The 23135-nt window shown below is 42.3% G+C and overlaps 2 protein-coding genes and 1 long non-coding RNA gene across 6 annotated transcripts in view; all 3 read right to left on the reverse strand.

Annotated features, from left to right (window-relative positions):
• mapk4 (mitogen-activated protein kinase 4) overlaps window positions 1-1447 on the reverse strand; it is a 29054-nt gene extending 27607 nt beyond the window's left edge. The window contains exon 1 of the mRNA XM_088628662.1: window positions 912-1447. The gene's annotated coding sequence lies outside the window, so the exon portion shown is untranslated. The remainder of the gene's footprint in view (window positions 1-911) is intronic.
• Window positions 1448-3988: 2541 nt separating this feature from the next.
• Window positions 3989-6805, reverse strand: LOC148672763 (uncharacterized). Its single transcript, XR_015935868.1, has 3 exons — window positions 6110-6805; window positions 4848-4949; window positions 3989-4370 (listed from the first exon to the last, which is right to left on the reverse strand). It is a non-coding gene; the product is annotated as an uncharacterized LOC148672763 (long non-coding RNA).
• A 2743-nt stretch (window positions 6806-9548) lies between these two features.
• On the reverse strand, window positions 9549-22632 carry ska1 (spindle and kinetochore associated complex subunit 1). Of its 4 annotated transcripts, none has more exons than XM_088628668.1 (7): window positions 22510-22632; window positions 20996-21107; window positions 20425-20549; window positions 18154-18251; window positions 16775-16909; window positions 11768-11937; window positions 9549-10925 (listed from the first exon to the last, which is right to left on the reverse strand). In XM_088628668.1, the coding sequence occupies exons 2-7, from the start codon at window positions 21081-21083 to the stop codon at window positions 10777-10779; spliced, it is 765 nt and encodes a 254-aa protein (XP_088484794.1). In that variant the 5' UTR covers window positions 21084-21107; window positions 22510-22632; the 3' UTR covers window positions 9549-10776. The 4 variants fall into 4 exon arrangements, with proteins under 4 accessions (XP_088484794.1, XP_088484792.1, XP_088484793.1 ...); XM_088628666.1 differs by having other exon boundaries at window positions 20969-21107; XM_088628667.1 differs by having other exon boundaries at window positions 20969-21107; window positions 22485-22589.
• Window positions 22633-23135: the final 503 nt, after the last annotated feature.

A 23135-nucleotide genomic window follows, 5' to 3' on the forward strand; every position in this document is an offset into this window, starting at 1 on the left:
GTGAAGCAGGACAAGCAATTAAAACAGCGAAGTGCGGCTTCTGTAAAAGCAACTCGAATATTCCCGGTCGCCGAGCAGGTTACTTCAGGACAATTCTCGCTCAGTCCTGTTCGGCTTTCCAGTCCACGGGCGCCTCTGTTCTCCATACAAAACAGTCGCTAATACTATAGGAAGGATGGGCTCAGCGTCATTGCTGTGACAGAGTTCATAACGGGCTTTGTTTGTATTGCTGCGACTGCACGAACTCTGAAAAGTGAGAGAAAGAACCGTCTCTGTAAACACAGGACAGAGACTTAATAAATTATGCATATCCGTATGGCGAATGGCAAGTGTTATAATCTTTACCGTTATATAATGCCTTAAAGCCAATGTTGACTCGATTGAATGAAACTGTGATCGAATATATTTAACAGACAGACATGACTCAACCACATAAACAATGCATATGCCATGTAATATTGAAGAGGGATCTCCTTTAACGTATTTTCGCTGACTGGAAAGACGCAAACACAACATTGACGAGAAATAACGACATTTATCAACTTAAACGAACGCTACTACGTGCGATGCGAATTGTACCCTTTGTGCAAATGCAACACTGTGCTTATCCGTTACAGGATAAAAGGCTTTGACACATTACCCTAACGGGAAGACGATATTTTCTAAAAGACACTATGAAATTGCTGCACAAGTTGCGCGTATCCTGTGCTCCTGTCCCGGTCCTACAGCGTTGCTCGGAATTCAACCCCTTTTTATTTTTCTGTCCATCTCTGAAGAAGCCCACCATCACAGAACACGCACAGAAGCGGCACTTAGAAGAGAAAGAAAGCCCTTTAACACTAGCGAGCTACAATTACCGCAGACTGTGCTCAGAAAGTAACACAATCTTGCAAAATAATACATATACATACCTGGAGCACAGGGCGCCTGGTCCGTTCTAAACCAGCGATATGCTCATCATTGTCCTGCGAGGAATTAATCTGGGTTATCTTTAAAAACAGACAATGTCATCGATAGCGCAAAACCTGCTCAGCTCCAGCTCTCGCTTCGCACTCCCCCCCCCCCTGCTCGGAACTCCTCTGCGAAAGCTCAGCCCCCACGGCGGTGACGTCAGCGTGAAGCCCGTCGATCAGCCTGCGGCCACCTGCTAACCTGCCGCGGCCGCAGCGCTGAGCTCTTCTCTTGGCGCCCCATTCCCGAGCCGCTTGCTCCACTCCTGTCTCGGGTCCACCATGCTGGACGCTTGCACGGTGCCTCCTGAAATAGCAGATCCTTTTGTCAGTGACTCAAGCTACTGCACACGGTGCACAGGGCAGGGGGAACGCTAGATTCTCCTAACGCGGAGTTGGAAAGCAGGTGCTATTTATCGACTGGGTGTGCATGAACGACACTGGCCCTTCACCGATGAATGAACGAAATGAATAAGAAAGAAGTACTTTTAAGAACCAAATCTTAATCCCGACACAAAATGCAGTTCAGTCTTTTGTTTCTTCTTTGGAAATTCACAGTAAATTCGGTTGACTCTCCAGAAGAATCTAGTTAGGCTCTCAGTCTAGTACGACGGGTGCCAATATTTATTTTATTTTGTGAAAGAAATGCTGTCTCTCCCCACTGGTATGTTGCCTTTAACCTGTGGTATCGTGCCTTAAAAAGCCACAGGGGTAACACCTGCACGTTTCTTCCCCCAGAGCGCCCCCCTCTGGTGTCGTTCTGAAACCGCCGCCAGGGACGATCGGAGAGGCTATCTATCGGTAGACAGGCTGGAACAGAAAATAACACAATCGTGTTAAGCAATTACTCAATTGTAATAGAAAATGTATTTGCAGTCCTTTATCCGTCCGTAAATACCCTAATTTATCTAATAGGACTTTAAAAACGACACAAATAAAATATACACCTGTATTTCACTCGAGGCGGGTAAAGAGATGTGCTATGACACAGCGGACTCATTTGAGATCAGTCTCAATAAGTGATTTATGAGCGCACAATCCAGCGACCGCAGAACAGGACAGAAGGAGTCCGCTTCGTTTCGGCTACGAGATGAGTGGCAACGAGCAACAGACATCCACTTTCCTCTAGTCAGCTCAGAATGTTTTGAGCAGGGGCAGAAAATTGCTTTCTCGCACACTTGATCATCTACACGGAAATAAGCACTTGACATACACGGTGAATGAAACCGTGTAGTGCTCGTTCACAGAGCACACAAGGGCTTCCACTTTATTTTAGATTTCCTCTTGTAGGGTGGTAGAGAAGGCGGGGTGCAAGCCGAGTCCACACAACGTTTTCGGCGGAAAAAAGAAAGCCATAAGTTAAAACAGCTTGTGTGGCTCAGATCATTACCTCTAAGTGTTCTTAGGATAGTTGTAACACCACCCTGAACTGGATATTGCCGATGCAGCTAATTCACCTAAGAGATACAGAAGAAAGTTTTAAAGTAAATGCCTACATGAAACACGTTGGATTTTGGTGGTCAGAATCATGGAGGCTTTCATTCTGGCCTCAGAACTGTTTTGTGGAGTTTGCAGGTTCCCCACCCAGTGTGTGTTTTTAAAATTTTTCTGTCTCAAGGATGCATTTGATCAGCTAGTTGCCCCTTTCTCCCTTGCCCTGTGGTGGAGTGATGTCCTGTCCAGAGTGAGAGCGCTCCTGAGCTCTCTGCCCTGCCTTGCGCTCTGTACTTCCAGGACTGGTTTCCTCACCAGGAAGAGTGACTTTCCAATCAGGGAATCCCGATGCTTTGGGTTCGGTGTTTGTCATGCTTTTGGATTGGGGGAATTATTAAAGAAGAGTCTGAGAAGTCAAGAACCTTTTCATCCTTTAGAATTCCCATAATTCTTCGGTCCCTAAATATTTCTGCTTTTAATGGATGTCAGCTGGAGTCTTGGTTGCTGAGTGCACACTAATTTGCCTTGACAGTTCACAGAATGGGATTACATAACACTGCAAAAAATTCCCCTGTTGCAAGTCTGCGTTAAGATAAGGGGAGAAGATGTGCTGTTGTATCCCCAGTCATGTAGCGTTGCTCTGATCACAGAAATAACTGCCAATTGCTCTTCTGTTCGGCCTCAAAGTCACCCTTCACTCCAACAGGACAGGACCCTCCCAGAAACCACGCGGTTAAGTTTTATGAGGGAATAAAACTGAATTACGCAGCTGTAAGCATTGCAACCAATTCCTTAGCAACCAGAATACATGTACTGTACGTGCTGGTTTTTAAAAAAGACCGTATAGACACAATTGATTCACATGCAAGAGAGCCCTCTACGAACACAAGGGGATTTGCTCGATCCATAAAAATACCTGCACATTTTTTCATGAAAGTGTTTAATCCGAGCAGGTTTTCCATGTTTACTCAATATGTATGTGAACCTGTTTTGTTTTATTGATCTTTTCCAAAGGAAATGCAACTGAATTCCAGCTCTAATGTCATTTACTGTAAGTGCACAGTGCAGGGCATCACGAGAATACTTCTGCAACTTACTCTGCAGCAGGTTTTGAAACCGAAGCGCTCTGTGTAAAGGCTAATGTTGTGTTACTAAATGCCTGGAGCAGGTGCATATGAAATACCAAACAGAGTGACAAAAAGCATTCTACCTTCCATTGAAGGCACACAATTAAATGCACCTTCACATGAGTCAATAAATTATGGTGTTTTTCTCCTTTTTTAAGTTGAATTGCATCCCCATATTTTGCCAAATATTTTTAAGAGTGGGGTTTTTCTCTTGAACTGCTCCTGAGGTTGGTGTTTTTCATTGCAGTATATATACAGTACCACTCTTCCTGTTCTCATTAGCCTTATTCTCAAGCTGGAAGATCAATTTTGTTTTTATTAGAGGAGTTTTGTTAAGGATTCTGTTCTGGACCAAGCGAGTAAGCTAGTGTTACAATTTCTCTGTGTTTACTGTATTTGTTGTGACCCTAAGATCCATGAGCTACTGTATATGAGCTTCATCTCACAATCTGGTATACAAACACTTGAGGGCTGCTGTACAGTGATGGGGTTGTTTTTATTATGGATGCAAGAGACTCAGACAAAGGAATGCACATAATACCATTCATACACCTGACTCCGGAGAAAAGACTCATTTAAACTTATCATACTGCTATGATACCATTTTTAAGTTTCATCAGCCAGAAACGTGATTGATAATTATTAACTTGGCAACCACATTCCATGAATAGCAAAAATCTTTCAGTTTACCAAGTTGCTGTTTCACTGTGCTTACAATCTTCTTTTCTCAGGTTCCACTGACTTGAGAGCTTCATTCAGTAAGAGGGTAGGCTGTGTCCCTCTCTCTTTACCCCTCTCTGCTCCCCATCCAGCAGATGAATTTATGGATACAGCCACTATAACAAGTGAAGCCGAAAACCTAAAAAGTAATTAAAATATGAGCTTCACACACTCATAAATAGTTGATGAAACAGGTTCTCCTGACTGGACTGTGTTTACATTCATATAGCTTCTTTTACAAATCAGGATAAAATTGACAACACAAACCACAAACTCCAGACAGTTCTCCAGGCAGCACACACAGAGAAAACCTTCCCAGTGGGATCTGTGTGACCTGTGTTTTAGACCAAAGGTGACGCAATTTGTGAAATCAGCTTGTGATGCTAATTTTATTAATCGCAGGGCAATGCTGAGATTCAAGGACTAGATTTGATTTTTTCTTTTTTTAAGCTATCAAAGGCACATTTTTCCGTTAAATAAGGAATTCTAAACTACTAACACTGAAAAAAAATAATGTATAAATATCTCAGATATTTGTTGTTTGTACACAGTTATGTAATGCTATATATTTTTTAACTAGTTAAGTGCCAAGCGATGATTCCCATTTTAAACTTACTTTAACTGCTGTTCAGCGTGTATTCTTTACAATACTCTGCTCCAGGCAAGTCCAGCCTGTTCTTGGGTCATTCACCTAACCTCTCCACAGAGTGAGGGGTGCCTGTGGAAATTTTTCAAACTCACAGATTAGCAATGTCAACTAGGACCGACCACAAACCGTTTTCCAGAACGGTCCCTGAACAGCAACTCAGCTCTCCTAACCCCCTACTTCCGCAGAACTGCTCTCCGGGAGAATATCCTGATACTAATCTAACAGTATTCTCCCTGTCCATTTAAAAATAGCCTGCCTAGTCTTGATGGGCCTTTGTGTTAGTCAGAAAAGCTCCTGGAAAAGATTAGGTTTCTGCTGAGGACCAAAACAGGTTAGTCTGTGACTGGGGCACCCCTGACAGATCACCCTGTGACTAGTTAACACCCGACTGGTCAATTCCTGACAGGTCAGCCTGTGACTAGTTAACCCCCGACTGGTCAACCTGTGACTAGTTAACCCCCAAATAGACAACTCCTGACTGGTCCTCCTCTGACAGGTCAGCCTGTGACTGTTCAACGTTTAACAGGTCAGCCTGTGACAGGTGGGTAAAGTTCCTCCTCAGCTGTGCTACAGGCTGATGCAGGAGCACCTGGAAGTGAAGAGAACTGTAATTACAAGAGCGACAGGCTAATAGAGAGTGTAGGTGTTGTGATAGAGTCTTGGCAGCCGTTTCTGTTACAACAGGAAAGAGAAATCTCCTCATTGCCTGCTGCTTACATACAGTATATCTCACCTCATGCAAAGCCTTTCTATCTACATGTTGCTAAGAAACAGGAAGTGCCCATAGGCAGAATACGCTCACATTTATGCATTAAGCTGGCTCATATGGTCAAAATAGCTGTTTCTCAGGGTTCTTTCATCAGCCAAGATGGCTCACATGCGATTTGAGGACAGATATGTACAGATGTACAGATATGATTTTGCATTTGAAGGTGATTCAGAAGATAATTGAACATTTGATGAAAGCTGGTCCAGCAGTCTGTACTGTATGGGAGGTTCACAGCATATACTGTAGGACTCCTGTTATTGTAGAAACAAAACCATAACACTTTTCTTTTAACAGGTGATATTTTTGGTTCAAAAAAGATTGATAGTGAATTGCTCAAGGTGGGCTATTCGAGTGAAGCACCTTGTTCAAGGGTACCACAGCCGTGTCCCAGAATCCGAACCATCACTCAAAACTGCTGCCTTAATTCTGTTCTCTTTGCCACACTTTAAATAGCACTGACCTGACAGAGAATTCAGCCCAGTAGCACGAGAGTTAACCACCAAGCATCTCTGTCCTGCATGCCCTGCATGCCCTGCATCTGTGGCTTTGGTTGGATTTTGAGCTCAGGACTTCAGCAAACGAAATCTAGGGAGCGATTCGTGTTACATCATATCCCACAGAGCACACACGCACCACCGCTGCTAAAATCAGATCTGTGCCCGTCTGCACAATGGCACAGAAAACTGCAGACCATCCAGAAGTATTTAATGACACTAAATGCTAGATTAACGTTGGGGCTAGTCAGCTCAGGGGCTTTGTCACCTCTCACAGCGCAGGGATTAGTACAATCCCTGGGGGAGGCGACTGCAGGACAAATGTGAAAGTCACTTGCTGCCAGGAATGCCAGCTTTCCACCCCAGGAATCCGTAGGCAGTCTTTCTAAACACTTTCTGACGGCAGGTTTTGGTTCCTGTTCCACTGAATGAGCAAGGAAACACGAACTGGAGGACATGAGTGGAAATTACAGGAAAGTGCATTTAAAATTAAGATCAGGAGGGATGTCTTCACAAAAGGGACTGTGGGAGTGTGGGACAAGCTGCTCAGCCGTGCGGTTGAAGCCAAATTGATTGAAGCCATCTCGTTGACTTCTTTCAAGACACGTCTGGATGAGATCCTTGGATCAATTAACTACTAACTACCAAACACGCTAGATGGGCAGAAAGGCCTCCTTTAGTTTTTTTTCCCTGGTTCTTCAGATATTGGCACTTAAATTTGTTCTTAACAGCTCACAAGACAAGAGAGACAAAGAGGTGGACTTTAAAGAGGGTGACGAAGCTGCATGATTGAATAATACTTTAAACTATTTTTTTTAGGAGACCACTTCTTCCCAATATAGGTATAAAACCAAAGAATTCAATATATTTCCTGCATTCTTATGTTTAAGGTCAAAAGTGTGCGTCTTTGAGCCAACTCTCAGAAGCATAAATTGAAGCAAAACTCACTTAATATTTTGTTGAAAATGGAACTTTGAATATCCAGCTATTTTCCCGTTTCATTTTCTGTAAGGAATAATTCATAAGGCACATCCGCCATTATTCACACCAGACTTCCAATTTAACCCATTTCCTTTTATTTCAATGAGAATGACAGGATCTCAGCTTTCACCTGATCTCTTTATTTTTGTGTGGAAACAGTCTCTAGTGTTACTGGTATTAAGTCATGAACAAGGCTACAGCACCTGCATCAGTACTTCGCAGCCTGTCACGACAGCTCCCTGGTGTTGGGTGTTGGCCCTTCGCCTCTTGAAGGGACAGAATTTATATCTCGCTGCCTGGATCTGACTCCAGACTACCCCTGCCAGAGAAAGCTGGCACCAGTGATGAGAGAGATATCCCTTGCTTCAGATCCACCCTTGGATGAGGATGAGGAGGATGTCATTGGAGTATGATATTGCACCAGCCACCCTCTTTCCTTAACATAACACTGACATAACCTTCCTTGACTGAAACCCCGTACTTTGTACTATACACTGTAACATGTTCGCTGTATTACTTCTCTACATTGTCTAGAAGCTTTAAATCAAGTGTCAACACAAATACTTAAGATTTTCTCATCTTATATCTATAATTGATATTTCTGCTACCTGCACACAATCCTGCACTTGTCTACATTAAATGTGATTTAGCACATTTTTGCCTAGTCTTTTCTATTTTAATTTTATTTGCAGAATCTCCAGCATATGCTGTTCCTCTTATTTTGGGATCACGAGTGAATTTGACTACTTTACCAAGTACAGTATACTGGAAACGGGACTGCTACAAATTAAGAGTAGAGTCTGCTGATTACATCATCTAGTAAACAACTAAAAAGCACACTCGAAACCTACTTAACACTTTCTTGCTAAATTTAATTTGAAAATCCTTTTAAATTTTAAAACCTTCAGAATAGGGGAAGTGAATTTAGTTCTGGAGGCAAAAACGATGAGAAACACCATGTGCTTCTTAACAAGCATTTTGCTTTATGAAGAACACTGCAGTCTTTTTCTGATTGCTGTTGAGTTCAGATCTTCAAACTACCACTTCATACTCCACACAGCAAGCATGTGGGTGTCTGCAGGCAGAGGTTATAGGAGGTGGGCTAAGCATCGCACTCCTCTACTCTGCATCACCTCTGAAGTCACTTCTGCTTAGTGTGCCAGCATGCTCCAATACTGGAGTATCTGAAAAGTCATTATCACAACAAAAGTAACAGTTTTTCTCAGCTTCACATCAGACGCATTCTTTTCTGAACAGATTAATATCCCATCTGCAGTGTCATCAATATAATTATTAGGCTTCTCTACAGAAGGACATCGACTGTTCTACCAAATTGATTGTTAGAACCATATAAAATCTTTTGCACTTACTGAAACAGGTTTTTGAGGAGAACTTAAACTGATCACTGTTTGAAACAATATTAACACTAGTACATTATTTCAGTTACAGAACAAACTCAGATGTATACGACATATCCTGCTACTTTCAGACAATGTTCAAAAGCACCTCTTTGTTAGTGCTGTGTGCTCTGTTGGTAGTTCTTTAACAAATCTGATGACTGTCTTTGAAGTCACAGAATACGGCACTGTATGTTCAATGAGGAGGCAGATATCTCAAGTATTTTAATTAAATCCAAATAGAGTGATAAGAAATCGGTTCACTGTTGGCTCTACAGAGTAGTGTTAATGAATTTTAATCATTAACAATATCATTAACCTTTTGCCTTAAACTCTCCTTAATTGTAGTAATAGGACTCAATTGAAGTTAAGTATTTTGGGCATTTTATACATAGGTTTAAATTTCCCAAATTGCTCTTCCCTAAATGAAACCTATAGTGTAAAAAGGGTTTAAACTTTTATTTAAGAACCCAGCTTCATAGCCACCCATGTACACTTAGCAATTAAGATGTTTAAACTTTTGTTACTGTTTAACTGTGATATGGATAAAACCAACAGACTTTCATACACGTTTTCATGCTGGTCTCAATTTTTTCACATCAAGTATTTCATTTCAGACAAGGCTATTAAACATAAGAACAAATCTTTCTTCCAGCTGGTTTGACAAGAACACGGTGCTGGTGAGCCAACTTAGCTCTGAGAGTTCCTACCAGAATGTCCATCTGCTGATTCAACACCACTGTCTTCGATAACCATTCGCAGTGATGTTTTAACAAATGTTTATTGGAAACGATCATCTTCTCTTGCAGAAGAAAATGATAAAAAGCTCAGATTGCATATTCAAAGACTCTTATCTTTCCATTGGCAGTGGTACACTGGAATGGCTTTTTTAAAGGTATTAAAATAGTGAAAGCACAGTCCGTGTAAATATCATAAATGAATGCACCATCCATCCAGTGAAGCAGAAAATAGAAACTGAAATCTGACATTAAGATTTTCTAACTTTCACAATAAAACAGCCATTCAATTTTTTTGGAATGATTTAAAATATTTAATGCATCTAAGGTAAAACACATTTTATTGATTAGTATAAAAAATTAGCACGACTGATCATTATGAACATTTTACGATTCATCTGTTCAGTTTGCTGATTTTGACACTGTAGAGTCTCGCTTCAAAGAACAAATCTTTGAAAGAAACTGAAACAAAAGGTAAAACAGGGTGTGTAGCAAAGAAAAGCCTACATGTATCTCCGCACAAACTGAACCAAGTTCAGTCTGTGTCAGAGCAAAGCAGCATGATTTCAGGCCCGTGGGAGAAACTTATATATGGTCCCCAATCTGAGGCCCGTCCCCACCCTGAGGCCGGTCCTACAGAGACAGCTGGCATTTACTGTCCCAACAACTCTCTTCACTCGACTAAAGCGCCATTTTTAACCACGTCTCTGCACTTACCATCCATGAGGAGTACCAAAAAGCTAACACACCAGCTCATGAGGGACAGGTAACTGCACTCTCCTCAGCCCTATTTCCATCAAAGGGCCTGATTTTCCTTCACCTGATATAAGCAGCCAGCCTGGGCTGAAATAGATGCCTGGACTCTGTTCGGCCAGCAGAGCTGGTTTCCACTGCACTGAGTGCCACTCACAACTCCCACTCACTCAGCAAGCCAACAAGAAGATGCCAGGCTTGGAGATTTATCTTGTAAATGGGGAAAAAAAAAAAGTTAGAACAAGGAGTACTACACTACCTAAAAAGTCCAGCAAAAACCTGACATCTCTGGTAATGACGGTGGTAGCAGGGATGTTTAACGGCCATGGGCACAGTGGGGATGCTGGAGAACTAGCTTGTGATGGCAGAGGTGACGAACTCAGGGGAAGCGTTAATGTCAACGTCATGCAGACATTAGTGGCCACTGGGGAAAAAGAAACGTCCTAATCATAACAAACACAAAAAGAAAAACTCAGACTGCCGTCAGGGCAGAGGCAGGCAGGAATCAGCCCTTCCCCTCCATTTCACTGCAGGGTTTGGACTCGTACATGTCATTGTTATTACTGGATTACTGATGCCGGGACAAAGAGCTGGTACTGCAGAAACGAGAATTCAGAAAAGAGGAGCCGAGTTGTGCAGAAAGGTCTTCGTCTCACAGCTGGCTTTCTTGCTGCCCGTAATGAGGGCTCCTCCCCGTTCAGCCTCTGGGGAGAGGCGTCGCGTGCCAGTCTGGGTCAGGGCGCTGGCTGGCGTGGGCGGCTGCGCTCAGAGCAGGACGTAGCGGGTGATGCCCCCTCCGCGGAGCTCGCGCAGCCGCTGGCAGTGCCGCAGCACGTTCAGCATGCTCATGAAGCGCTTGCCCACGTTCATGGAGGTGAACTCTCTGATGTCAGTGTCCACGATGAAAAACAGCCCTGCAACGTCACAAACAAGGAGGATCAACCCCCTCTGCCCAGGGGCACTTCTCCGGGAATCGAGAAAACAGGTGACAGATCAAGAGCAAGCCATTAGTCTCACGTGCCGTGTGCAGCTAACTGAACTAAAATTCTCATCTAGCTGACTGTTGAAGGAAAGATTTTTCCCATCACACCTACAGTTCATTTGATCTCCTATTTAGTCTTAAATGCACCTCCTCTTAACTGACCAGTTGTGTCCCTGGGACCTTGACTCATGTTTGATTCTCAAGTTGTCCTTTGCGTTGACTGCCAGTGCTTTGCAGGATTTAGAATACTAAGTTGTGTTAAGTCCACTCTTATTATTCCCCCTTCAAGACCCAAGGGAATCAAGCCTTTAAATCCTCTGTGCAGGTCACAGATATTAATCTGGATGAACTCTTTCCAGAGTAGTGATATCCTTGACATCTTGTTCTTGTGGTATGGAAAACAAAATCCAGCACGATGCCCAAAATGAGATCTTATTAGTGTGCTGTAAGATTCACATTATTCCCAGCTCAAAGCAGATTTCACTGTACAGAGAGGCAGCTTGGGATGTTTTAGTTGCATTCGTCCATTTCTAATGAGTAAACTGCAGCATATTTTACTGAGCATCCCACATACTGTTTATTTGCACCGCCTAAACACCTTCACTGAGGTGGCAATTCCTCATGATATTTTAAAAATCTGTGACTCATCACAACCTTTAATTGAGGTCATCTTACGACAAAACTCATCACTCAGAGAAAATCTCCTCAAATCAGAGCAGCATTTGAAAGAATCACATTTGCCTTCTTAGTTCGACTCCTCTGTAACTACATTACCTTTAGTGGCCTTGGTCTCCTCGTCCTTAAACCTCTGGTACAGTTTCCTTGAGGCGTTGCTCATGGATTTTAGAGGCTGGTGCAGAATCTTGTATTTACTTGTCACTGCTTTGTTGATTTCCTCGATCACACCGTTCAGCTGGTCGTATGTCATGCGTCCTTTCATGTATCTGAAAAGTTAAAAAGGTGTTAAAACACAGCTGAAGAGAGGAGACTCTCAGGTAAACAAGGAAGGAAATTGGCTCCAAGCTTTGTTTGGTAGTTCAAGTCTGGTCCTCCACAACAGTAAAGTATAAGGGGTATAAAGGAAGCTTAAGCATTTATGACATTTTTCTTAGCGATAACACTAGCTGAGGCAGAACATCACTGACTTGGCCTGTGAATGTCACAGGGTGCACACACTGATGCTCATTGTGGAATAATGCAGGATTAGGGCCCAACAAAAGTGTATATGGAAGAAAACTAACAAAATATTGCCTTTTCAATTAAGTGGGCCACATCCCCTCTTAATCGGATTCCCACTTGTTTCACTGTCAGGATAGAAATGGTCTTGTTGCAAGAAAAAACCTTCTTCCTAGCAACTTGGAAGCAAAAGGCCTCTGAGCACAGTCTACTGCTTATGTCTGACACTTTAAATAAAGAAATAATCCCACTAGTTCAAGTGTGTCACCAGTTTTCCTTTAACATGATTAGTAACCATTTTTCATTAGGAACACTCTGTCCTGGTATTTAATCCATATCATCAGCCCTGTTTATGTAATGGCCCTGGAAAGGCCTGGTAGCTGATTGCGGAAATAAAGCACTGATTATAGAGGTAAGCCTGCAGACAAATCCTGGGACTGTGACAGAAAGAGGACACTGCAGAAGTCGCAGAAGGTGAAGTTTCATCAAATGAACGCAAACAAAACAAATGGAGTATTGTAGTGAAAAATGCTTTTTCCTTTAAGCTAAGAGATGGGAGTGTGAGGTAATTCTTTACTTCCCATTCAAAATGAAACAACTGACTAAGAAAGCCTTTCCTTTTTATTGATTTAGTTAAACTTTGCACACCCATTCTGCATTGAGTTTGGCACTGAATTGCATAATTAAAAGGATAATTTACAGCTCTTAGCAGTACCAAACAAAGCTGTATGCAAAGTCAAAAAAGCATCCAATAGGATAAAAGGGCAGTTTATAAACAGAACACAAAAACCGCAATGGTGCAGTTTTAAAACACTCAAAGCATTAAAACTAATGTTCCACTTTGTTCCTCAAGAATTTTGGTGCACAGAAGAGTTCAAAGAACAGTACTGGATATAAAGACATGTTGAACCAAAAAGGGATGGAGTCTCTGATTGATTTTAATGTCTTAAGCAAAGGAGGTTATCTGATTCAAGTATTTAAAGTCACATAAGAATGTAAGAAAGGTTACGAGAGGATTGGTCTATCTAGTGTGTTTGGTAGTTCGAAGTTAATTGATCTGAAGATCTCATCCACCGTGGGAAGAGCTGTTCCTTCTCTTCTCTGTTTTTAAGACCCCATGTTCATCGTAGGGTGTCGACAGAAGCTTCAAAACAGAAAAACACACAGAGCAAAAGCCTGTTTTCTGCCTGTGCGTCAAACTAGGGGCCTGGTTTAACAAGGGGACACAAGGACTGGCCTATTCAGGCATGTAAACGAGAGACGTCTCCTCACACACTTCAGAAACAAACTGCCCAGTCATACTGCTGACAGGGACTCACTGGCGAAGCTTCAAGAACCAGCTCAATGTGCTCCTGGATCAATAAGCTGCAAGCAAACAAATGAGCAAGACAAGAACACAGGTTGTGCCACAGGACATTATTTTTCTAGCTCCATTGTATGACTATTTTTCACTGAATTGTTTCAGATTGAAATGTCTATATATTTGTGAACACAGGCATACTCAATGTAAATGATGTAGGAAAGGTTACAAAGAGGTCATATTATGTGTGGGAAATGTGAGAAACAGGCTAACTGCTCTTCTACAGCCTGCTCTTAAACCACTCACTGTGTGCCAGTCTTATGGGGAACTGTCACAACAGTCCCACAGGCACGTCTACACCATGGATAAACAGCTCAAACCAGTTAATAGTTCAGCCCTTCATCTACAACATAACACATTAATGCAGTTATTTCACATCTAAATGCAGACTATTTATAATAAACAACTGGTCTCACCTTTTTTTATTAATTTTAAATACGCCTACTCCTGCTCTCACGGGCTTCACTTTCTCTTTATTTTACGGCTATGGATGCTGGTCACGTGACTAAGCTTGTAGCTAAAATAAGACCTAGTATTATCTAACGAGCTATCCGAGACCTTCCTTTAGGGTTTACACAGAGATGGTACAGAAACTGCACTTGCTGAGGTAGGTTATGATATGGTGTTGAACTCTGAGGCACTTAAAATTCTTCTCTATCAGGTCTTAACTGCCGCTCCTAATACTGTTAATCTACAGCCTTCATCCTGGATTGCTTGGAAAATCATATAGGGGCTGCTGATAAACCGTTTGCTGGTTTGGCTCCTATTTGGCTAACAGAAGCCAATTAGTAAATCTTGGCTGTTGTAAATCTGAGGATGTCCCAGTTATACAGGCTGTTCCCCATGGGTTTGTGCTGGAACCTTTACCATTTAGCATTTAGCATATATACAATGCCACCAGCGGAAATATTTCCTATCATGGGAATTAATCTCACTTCTATGTTGAAAAACTAAATTTGATTTAACAGGTTTTCCACTTTACACCTGCCAGTCTGATGTTAAGGCAGACTTATTTAATCTAGACATACTGTATAATGATCAAAAACCAAACTGGTCCTCACTATACGGTTGTATAATTATATTAAATAAGCTCACAAAGACTTTACCATTCACACATTCCTCCAAAAGAAAATCATTATAAAATTCAGCAAATTACATTATTGATTAGGCTTGTGCAAAGACAGGCTGGGAAAACCTTTCCATTTCAGGCAAAGAGAGGGAAACAGTCCTTTAAGGTGTAAAAACAAAAAACTTTGTAGCAAGTTTTGTCATTTCCCCAGCCACAGCCTTACCTACAGAGCCCAGGGAGAGAAGTATCTATATAGCACCTTCCAAATCGCTTACCAACAGACATGTTTGTAGAAAAAGAATAACTGAACTGAATCGCACTAAAGCAGGAATATGAAAGATCACTGAGTACTTGAAGACCAGTAACCTGGATTCCAACATTTTTTGGTCATAATGTGACGAAAGGCTTAAGTACAGTATATCACAAAAAACTGATTTCTCTTTAAACAGGTATTGTAATAAATGCAATGCACTGTACTTTGCATTAAACCAGCTGAAGGAATGTGTCCGGTACTGTGCTGTATCTGCAGTACTGTATTTTAAATGTGTAGTCTGTCTGTGATTTCTCTTAAGTACGCTGTGCTTTATTTTTAACAGTTTTATACAAATTCAAGACATAAAAACATGTCTACAGCACCCAAAGACAAGGTATCATAAAACATTTGGGAAAGTATCTGACGTTTCTGGAAATGCTGTATTAATTATTCAGGCTCTGATCCAAAGCTAAGCATAAACAAGTTCCACCAATGTTGCTCACACTTAGCATCAAATTTCCCAAATTTGGAAAAACAGCAAAATCAAAATGTGACCCCCAAAAAGACTAGATACTGCTTAATGTAAAGTGCTATTTTGATCCACATCCAATTGTTTCTACAATCTGTATAAACAGAGGTTTAATCAGAAGCCTCTTTGTCCTAAAAAGATAATAAAAATATAACAGTAAAAGATTGTTTCATTCCAAACTTGTTTTGTTACAACAGATACTAAGAGCTATTTCATTTTCCATCCTCAAACCTCTAGAATCCACACAAACCTAAACGCTTATCATTGATTGCGTACAGCGCTACTAAATTTAACCCGACAATTTTACAGATGAATGTACTGTAGAGGCAGGCCTTCGGGAGAAACTGCTGTATCTGTTGTATAACCAGAGCAAACACTTGGCAACCTGTCAAGGTTTGGGGTCAATCAAAATAAAACCTTCATCTAATCGATGTGTTATAGCTGAAATCTGAAAAAAGAAAACAGTCTCGCTTTTAAAAGCCGTTGGCCAGCAAGCTGTTTCTTTAACCAACACATTACCCAAAAATGTGTTTAACTTCACAGTCACTCTGCAAGGGAACTGGAGCAGCGTTGGATGAACTGATCAATATTTATGCAACAGCAACACGAAACCAGCCCTCTGTTGATCAAAGAGGATCGTTCCTCCTCCCACCTGCACTCCTAATGTGGTCTTCAGTGGGAAGAAGCCCGTAGCCGAACCTAAAAGACTTAACTGTAGCCCGAGGGAGAATAGCGATTTTCCTGGCCACATCCCAGAAAAGAAAGGAAATAGTCAGGGGTTTGCTCCAAAAGCCCTCAGTCAGCCACTGCTCCACACTGTCTCACTACAAAGTGAGGAAGAGGCTCACGGATAATCAGGATAACTGGGGCAGATTGGGGGATACAACAAAAAGGCAAACCATGTCAGGATATACAGCTAAAAGAAAAGGATTTAAGTTAAATCAATGTTATGTTATAAATGCACAACCTGTGAACCAGGTTGTAGCTTGTAGAATTCTGCGCACACATCTGGTCGCCATGTTACAAAAAAGATGGTGATGTGCAGAGACACCCCTGGGCTGAAAAGAATATCCTGTTCTGTCAGGCTAAAAAACAGCTTCAGTTCTTAAGACATCCTGCTACTTATATTTATATTTAACAGTAGATTGGATCACTGGCTTTGGTTCTTGATCATAAAAAGCCTCAAGACTACTTCATTAAAGACTTTTTATGTAGCTGCAAAAAGAGCACCTTTTTGCAGTGCAGAAGTTTAAATACAACAGTACACATTTCACTGCTCAGCCCCTCCAGTGAGTTGCCCTTCTTCACAAACGTGCCCAATCAGGGAGGGAAGAAGGCACTCTCTGTGTGGCCTGCCGGACACCTGATGAGGGCCGTAGTACAAAAACACTTACTGTGGAATACTCTCAAACTCTGCCAAGGTGACGAACTCCATTTCCTTGATTACACATTTAGAGGGCTTTCTGACGGGCTCTTGCTCAGGGACTGGTCTGGTGTCAGGATCCTTTTCCGATTTCACCTCGGTGACACTAGGACACAAGAGGGAGAGCTCTTGACATGGGGCACGTGAGGCAAAGGAGGTCATTACTGCGCATGCGACGCAAGAATGCTTTGAGAAAAGGTGGTATTGTAGGGCCGCGAAATGTCACAGCGCAGTTTGGTGTAGATTTCAGCCGAGTGTATTACGAAGGTCCCTGGAGATCTGAGCAGAGTAGCGCTCTCACTAAACTCTGAAGCACAGGTGTTACTGACTACTTCTCTACCTTGGACAGAGCCAAGATCACTTCCTGTGCTACCATAAATGTCATATTAAGGAAAAGCCAATTAAAATGGATATCTCTGTTCACGGCCTCACAAACATTCACCTGTCCTACATATCCCGTGGGCCTGAGACAGCTAAATAAATACCCAGAGTTACTACAGGTGGTCACAAAAAAGTCTACCTGAATCCCACAGTAAACACGAGGCGTTACAGTGGCCAACACCTGGACCAGTTCAGTCCGAAAGTGACAAAACCCCACGAGAGAAATGGCTGCTGATAAGCAGTGGTAGCTTTTGCAGCCCATCCCAGTCTGCATTACCAGGACTGCAAGGGTTAAAATACCTTCTGCAGCTGCTTTCAGGGACTGAAAAACACAAGCTGTTTCTGCGCACAGCATCGATCAACTCCCTGCAAGAACACGGGGGTTATCGAGCTCTCCTTTTACACGCGCGGGACCGACGAGAAACCCGCGTGCCTGCGGTTCCCTCTGAATGAGTCCGTCGCATGCAGATCAACTTGTGAGCTACGAGCACGAGGGAGCTGAGCAGTAGGAGGCTCAGCTGGGATCTCCTCTTCATTCCCACGGTTCCATATGGCACCTCGCTTCTCCGGGAGCACGCCGGCAGCGGGAATGCCGACGACAGCACTGCGGCAGGGCTGCAGGAACGGGGAACGGAGAGCTGGCCTTGTTCCGCTGCATCAGCGTTGGGGCCGCGGGTCTGTCGCACAGGGCGCTGGCAGCAGATGTGCGAGAGGCCAGGGAACAGGCTTGCGGCACAGCGGGACTGAGGAGTAATTATACTGCAGGGCCCGGCACAGCGCTGATTGCTCAAAGAGTCCACTTACTCAAAGCCAGCTGACTACAGTAGAGGAGCTGGGAAATTGACTGAAATCACCTCACGGTCCCTGTGTCCCATGTCCCTGAACATGCCGATTTACTTTCTGAACTGAGCTACCGGTTGTAAACAGTCAAAGGGGGCACCGTTCTCTGAAAAGGTGGGGAGGGCTGACCTTGCAGTGACTGAGGTTTTCCTCGGCATGTGTGGAGGGATGTTCTGTGAGAGGTGTTCGGCCTCCTTCGCGTCCTCCTTAAAGGATTCCTCTACCTCCTGCAGGACGAGAGATGTTAAATCAGCAATTCGAGAAATTATGTTCAAAGAATCAAAGAAAGCATTTCATTCATGAGGGACTCTGATTTCTGGCTGTGGCCTGTGGGAGCCCAGTCTTCTAGTTTTCCCGGCAGCAGAGCTCTTCAATTGCCAATTTAAAACCCATCCGATGCTTCAATCACTTTCTGCCATCAGGGCATGTTTTCATGCGTCTGCAAGGTCTGTCCACAATGTTTTTAATAAAATGCTGCTCACATGCAGCTGATGTTATCAGATTAGCAGTGAGAGATGTACGATACTGGGAATCGCACTGGATACAGGCCGTGAGCATTTACAGACTTTTATGAGCAAAAAAATCATTTAAAGAGAATAAAAAACAGTCCTAGCTGAGAACTTAGTGTGTCACCAGCAAATTTAGGGCTTATAAAATAATATAGTACAGTATATAGTATAATATAATAAGTGTTTCTGGTCAGATCCATCTCTTTTGTATCCTCAGCATTCTCTTCCCTTCAGTTTCATCTGAACCCTGCGGTAGGAATTTGGAAGAGTCAGCCCATGAGCGCGTGGTTATGCCCTGAGGTTAGGGTGCATTACGTAACCCCTGTGAAACTCTGGATTCGGCCTCCAAAGATCTATTTACTCGCAAGGGAAAAAAAAATCTCTTCCATATTTCACTTCAGGTCCAGCACACTGATTCAGCCAAAACTCTGACAAATGAGAATGTCAAAGAAGTGTGGTCGGAATTTAAATGAGCTTGCTAGAGGAAAAGGGAAGCTTGTTTAATGTAGGGCACTCTAGAAATTTACTACAACGATTTAATTAATATGAGGCAGCAGTGAGCAGCTCTGATCTTGGGGTTCAAGTTCCAGTTGGGTCAGTACAGTCATACCCTTGAGCAAAGACCTTTGCTCAGATAGCCCCACCACAATACCCTGCTGTGAAAACAGGTCCCCAGGTCATTATCGTCAATGACAACTCGTTCTCAACTGACTCATCTTTTTCAATTATGGTTTGTTTTTGTTGGGAATTTTAATGAATGAATAAGACAGAGTGCCTTATCTGCTGTGCATTCGTCTCCATTTATTTTTTAAAAAGACAGAGTCCTCTGCTGGTTATTTATTTGTGATTCATTTTGTTTTGAACTTCCAGGACATCACAGAACAAACAGGGTATGGCAATAAACTCTAAGGCAGAAACCATCCACAGATTTATTCATACCACCCGTGAAATAGGAACAGAAAACAATGTATTACAATTCATAATGGAATGCATTACAGATCGGATAACCGGTCTTGCTTCAAAATTGTCAAAAATGTTATACTGTAATTGCAACAGTGCTGCACAGAGCAAATTTGTATTTGATATAATTTAATCCCAGGAAACATGAGGGTCAGAATTATTCACATCTCTACAGGTTCCTTTAAACGAAATGAGACACAAACCCGCCTGCACAGTAGAACCCCACCTGCGCCTCACACGGGAGATCTCCCTCGAGGAGATGGAGGAATTTCTATTAAAAGGGGGCCTGGCAGGTGCAGAGGAACGTGGTACCTCACAGTCTCGGGCATACAGCTAGAAAAACAGCCATATGGAAATGACCGCGGTGACCAATGTCCAACACTGCCTTGTCTGCGAGCTACAGAAGTCATTGCGGCCAGAGCAGCTTCTGCTTGTGCACACGCCAGATCACTGACACCACAGGGCTCCATTTTGCCTGCAGTTCGAAAAAAGACCCAAAACAAGCTAAGGGGTGGTAAGAGACAGCACCCCTCAACACGCGTAGAGGAGCGCCAGATATTCAGGAGACGACACAAGGTCAATCCCAGGGCCTTTTCCAATACACGTTTGCAAGTTGCTTAGTTTATCATCACTTCATGTATGTTTGAAAGCAGGCAGTAAACGGATCTACAGCGCCCCACTGCGCAGCGCTGGAGGAGCAGAGCCGGCACACGAGCGCGGCTTTGTCATAGGAAGACAGGAGGCAGTGGCCTGTCCTGCTGCTGTCCAGCACCTCTCCTCACTTTCCATTTCTGCACTAACTGCAGGGCTGCGGGCAGACTGTGAGGCTCTATGGGAACAGGAAATGGAATGCAATTGCACTGAAAATTGACAAAACACGCAGCCCAGGCGGGACAGAAACAACACATCCGGCTATCAGTCAGTATCAAACCTTAAGGGTCTTCAGCATCTCCTTCTGCTGGGCGAGGTGTTTTTCAAACTGGTCTAAGAGCATATTTATTGTGAGAACATCCTGGGCCACTTTCTGGAGAATACTTCTTTTATGGGGATCATTCACTGAGGAAGGAAAAGAGAGAACAAAAAAGATAGCTGCATTCAAATGAATAAAAGACCTCGACAGAAAAAGATTTCGCTGTGTTTAAAAGACATTGAAATTCTGCCCTCTACACTGTCAGACAGCATTTGCTCGGCTGTTTTCCCATGTTAATGAGGACCAGTGATCATCAGTTAGTACCTACTGTGTACAAGTAGCATTACTGAGCCACGAAACCAGGTTTGTCCAGTCCAAGTCCTGGAGGGCCAGTGTATCATTCTAGTATATTAGAAACAGAGAATTTCTGAGAAAGGTTTTGAAGCTCAAGGTTTTTTTTCCCCCACTTCTAACACAAAATAGGACACAGCTTTGTTTAAGAAGCTTGTGATGCAATGACAGAGCAAGTCACATAGTGGCTGGTCTTAAATCAGTTTTGAATCACCATTTTGAAAACCCGTCCGCACCGTACCAACGGTCCGGAGCTCAATCATCTTCCTGATGCATGATATTTTGTTGTTTATATGCTGAGTCAATTCTCCCAGGTCACAAGAATCCATTGTTAAAGCTGCCTGTTGTTGTTTCTGTCAAAGACAAAAAAAAAAACAGTACAAAGACACGTAAATAACACAGGTAATTCCATTTAATAATTAAATTCAAATCTTGCTCAATAAAAATATTCACTAGAACATCACCAGCAAGGCTATAAGTTTTGTTTACACGTTTTTTATCGGAGCACCTCAGTCAGATAATTCTTAAAGGATCCCACACAGACTCTCAATAACATAGCTGGGCAGTTAATCCCAGTCTCCTCCCACTCTTTGTGTAAAGAAGTACACTTCATGTAAGGAAGAAGAATGTTTTCCGTATATAATCACAGTTCTCCTTTATTGTTCCACTTATACCCACTGGTCAATGAAGTAATCTGAAGTAAACAATTGGGCAGGGACAAAAGGGTTCAGTAGTTTTTTTTCAAATTATTTTGTAATCTACTGTTCTGAAGATTTGAGAGATTTAACTCGTGTAGTTTGAAATTGTGTAACATTTCAAAAGGCCAAGTAAAAATCTGGCTATTTGTCTCTGTACAGAACCTAACAGGCCAAAGGACTTTAGAAATTTTATAATGAATATACCTTGCTACAAATCCTTAAACATACAAATTCGAGACAAAGGTCGATTCGATCTGTTTGCCGATTATTTGCCGATAGTCTTTTGTCTTAAAATTCGGGGTTGCTTCAAATTCCGTGCACAGTTGTGATCAATTCACAATTAGCCATATAGTTACATTACAGCTAACGAGTTGAGCCCTGTATAACACCATCATGATTTTAAACGTCGCCATTAAACCGGTACCTCAAAGATCACTACAGAGAATCGAAGCAACCGATTATTTCCTGGTTTGTTTTAGAGGACCAGAGCTAAATCATTGCTAAAAGCAAACTGTAGCCTTCGAAAAACGAAACCTCGTTGAGGAACACCATCATGATTTTAAACGTCGCCATTAAACCGGTACCTCAAAGATCACTACAGAGAATCGAAGCAACCAATTATTTCCTGGTTTGTTTTAGAGGACCAGAGCTAAATCATTGCTAAAAGCAAACTGTAGCCTTCGAAAAACGAAACCTCGTTGAGGAAAGGACCACTAACGGGGTTGATAAGCGTTTTGGGGTCTGTAAGCAAGATTAGTGGAGGATATTTCACAAAGACAAAACAACCACAGCACAGGTCGAACCAGCTAGACATAAATCACAGACACACAGCAATCCTTATTCTTCAAAATACTCCGTACTTAATTTTAATTGTAATCATGATTTTGTACACATATATAGTGCTAACATTTAATATACAAGCGCTCTTGTGTATATAGTTCACGCGTTTTTGATAATTTCATGTTTGTTTCTATTTTAATAATTCAAACCCAACATAAGCAAGCCGTAGACTTCGATCTGAAGACATCTTACTTATATAATATTTACAAAAACAGACCGTCTGGACCCGAACAGTGACGGCGCCGGCACTCCCCTCCGCTTCTCGTCCACATTTCAAACTTCTCTCTCATCCCGCCACCCAATCGTCATCTCGCGAGAAGGAGAGAAGCTCATCGGGAAGTGTAGTTTAGAACAAAAACCCGTTTCGACCGCAAATGTAGCTTCTCTCATCTTCAGTTCTGTTTCCAGTGTAAAAGTTATTTTTTAAGACTCTGAAAAAAATAAATGCATCTAAACTAGTCTTTATTTGGAAAATGTGTATGTACAAATGTTTTTTTTAATATAAGTTGTTACTTACAACAAATGTCCAGCACTGATCTGTACAGGATTTCCCGCACCAAACATGCATATAAAAATGTGAATTCATTACTATAAATCAAAAACTGAAAGTATGCCAGGTGAATTATAAAAAATACGACCTGTAAAGTCCCTGGCATTAATATTGTCATCATCATTTAGTTAATTATCATGATTACGATGCACTTTACCAGCATTATAAAAACTCTCTAGATTGGTCAATAATTTGCTTTTATTTCCAGAAATACATTTATTGACATACATGAAGTATAACATGGTTATCTTAATAATGTAACGGATTCGGGTTTTCGGGCTTGTGCCCTCGCC

This window comes from Lepisosteus platostomus, chromosome 4, assembly GCF_059453375.1.
Source record: "Lepisosteus platostomus isolate fLepPlt1 chromosome 4, fLepPlt1.hap1, whole genome shotgun sequence".
Classification (NCBI taxonomy): Eukaryota; Metazoa; Chordata; class Actinopteri; order Semionotiformes; family Lepisosteidae; genus Lepisosteus; species Lepisosteus platostomus.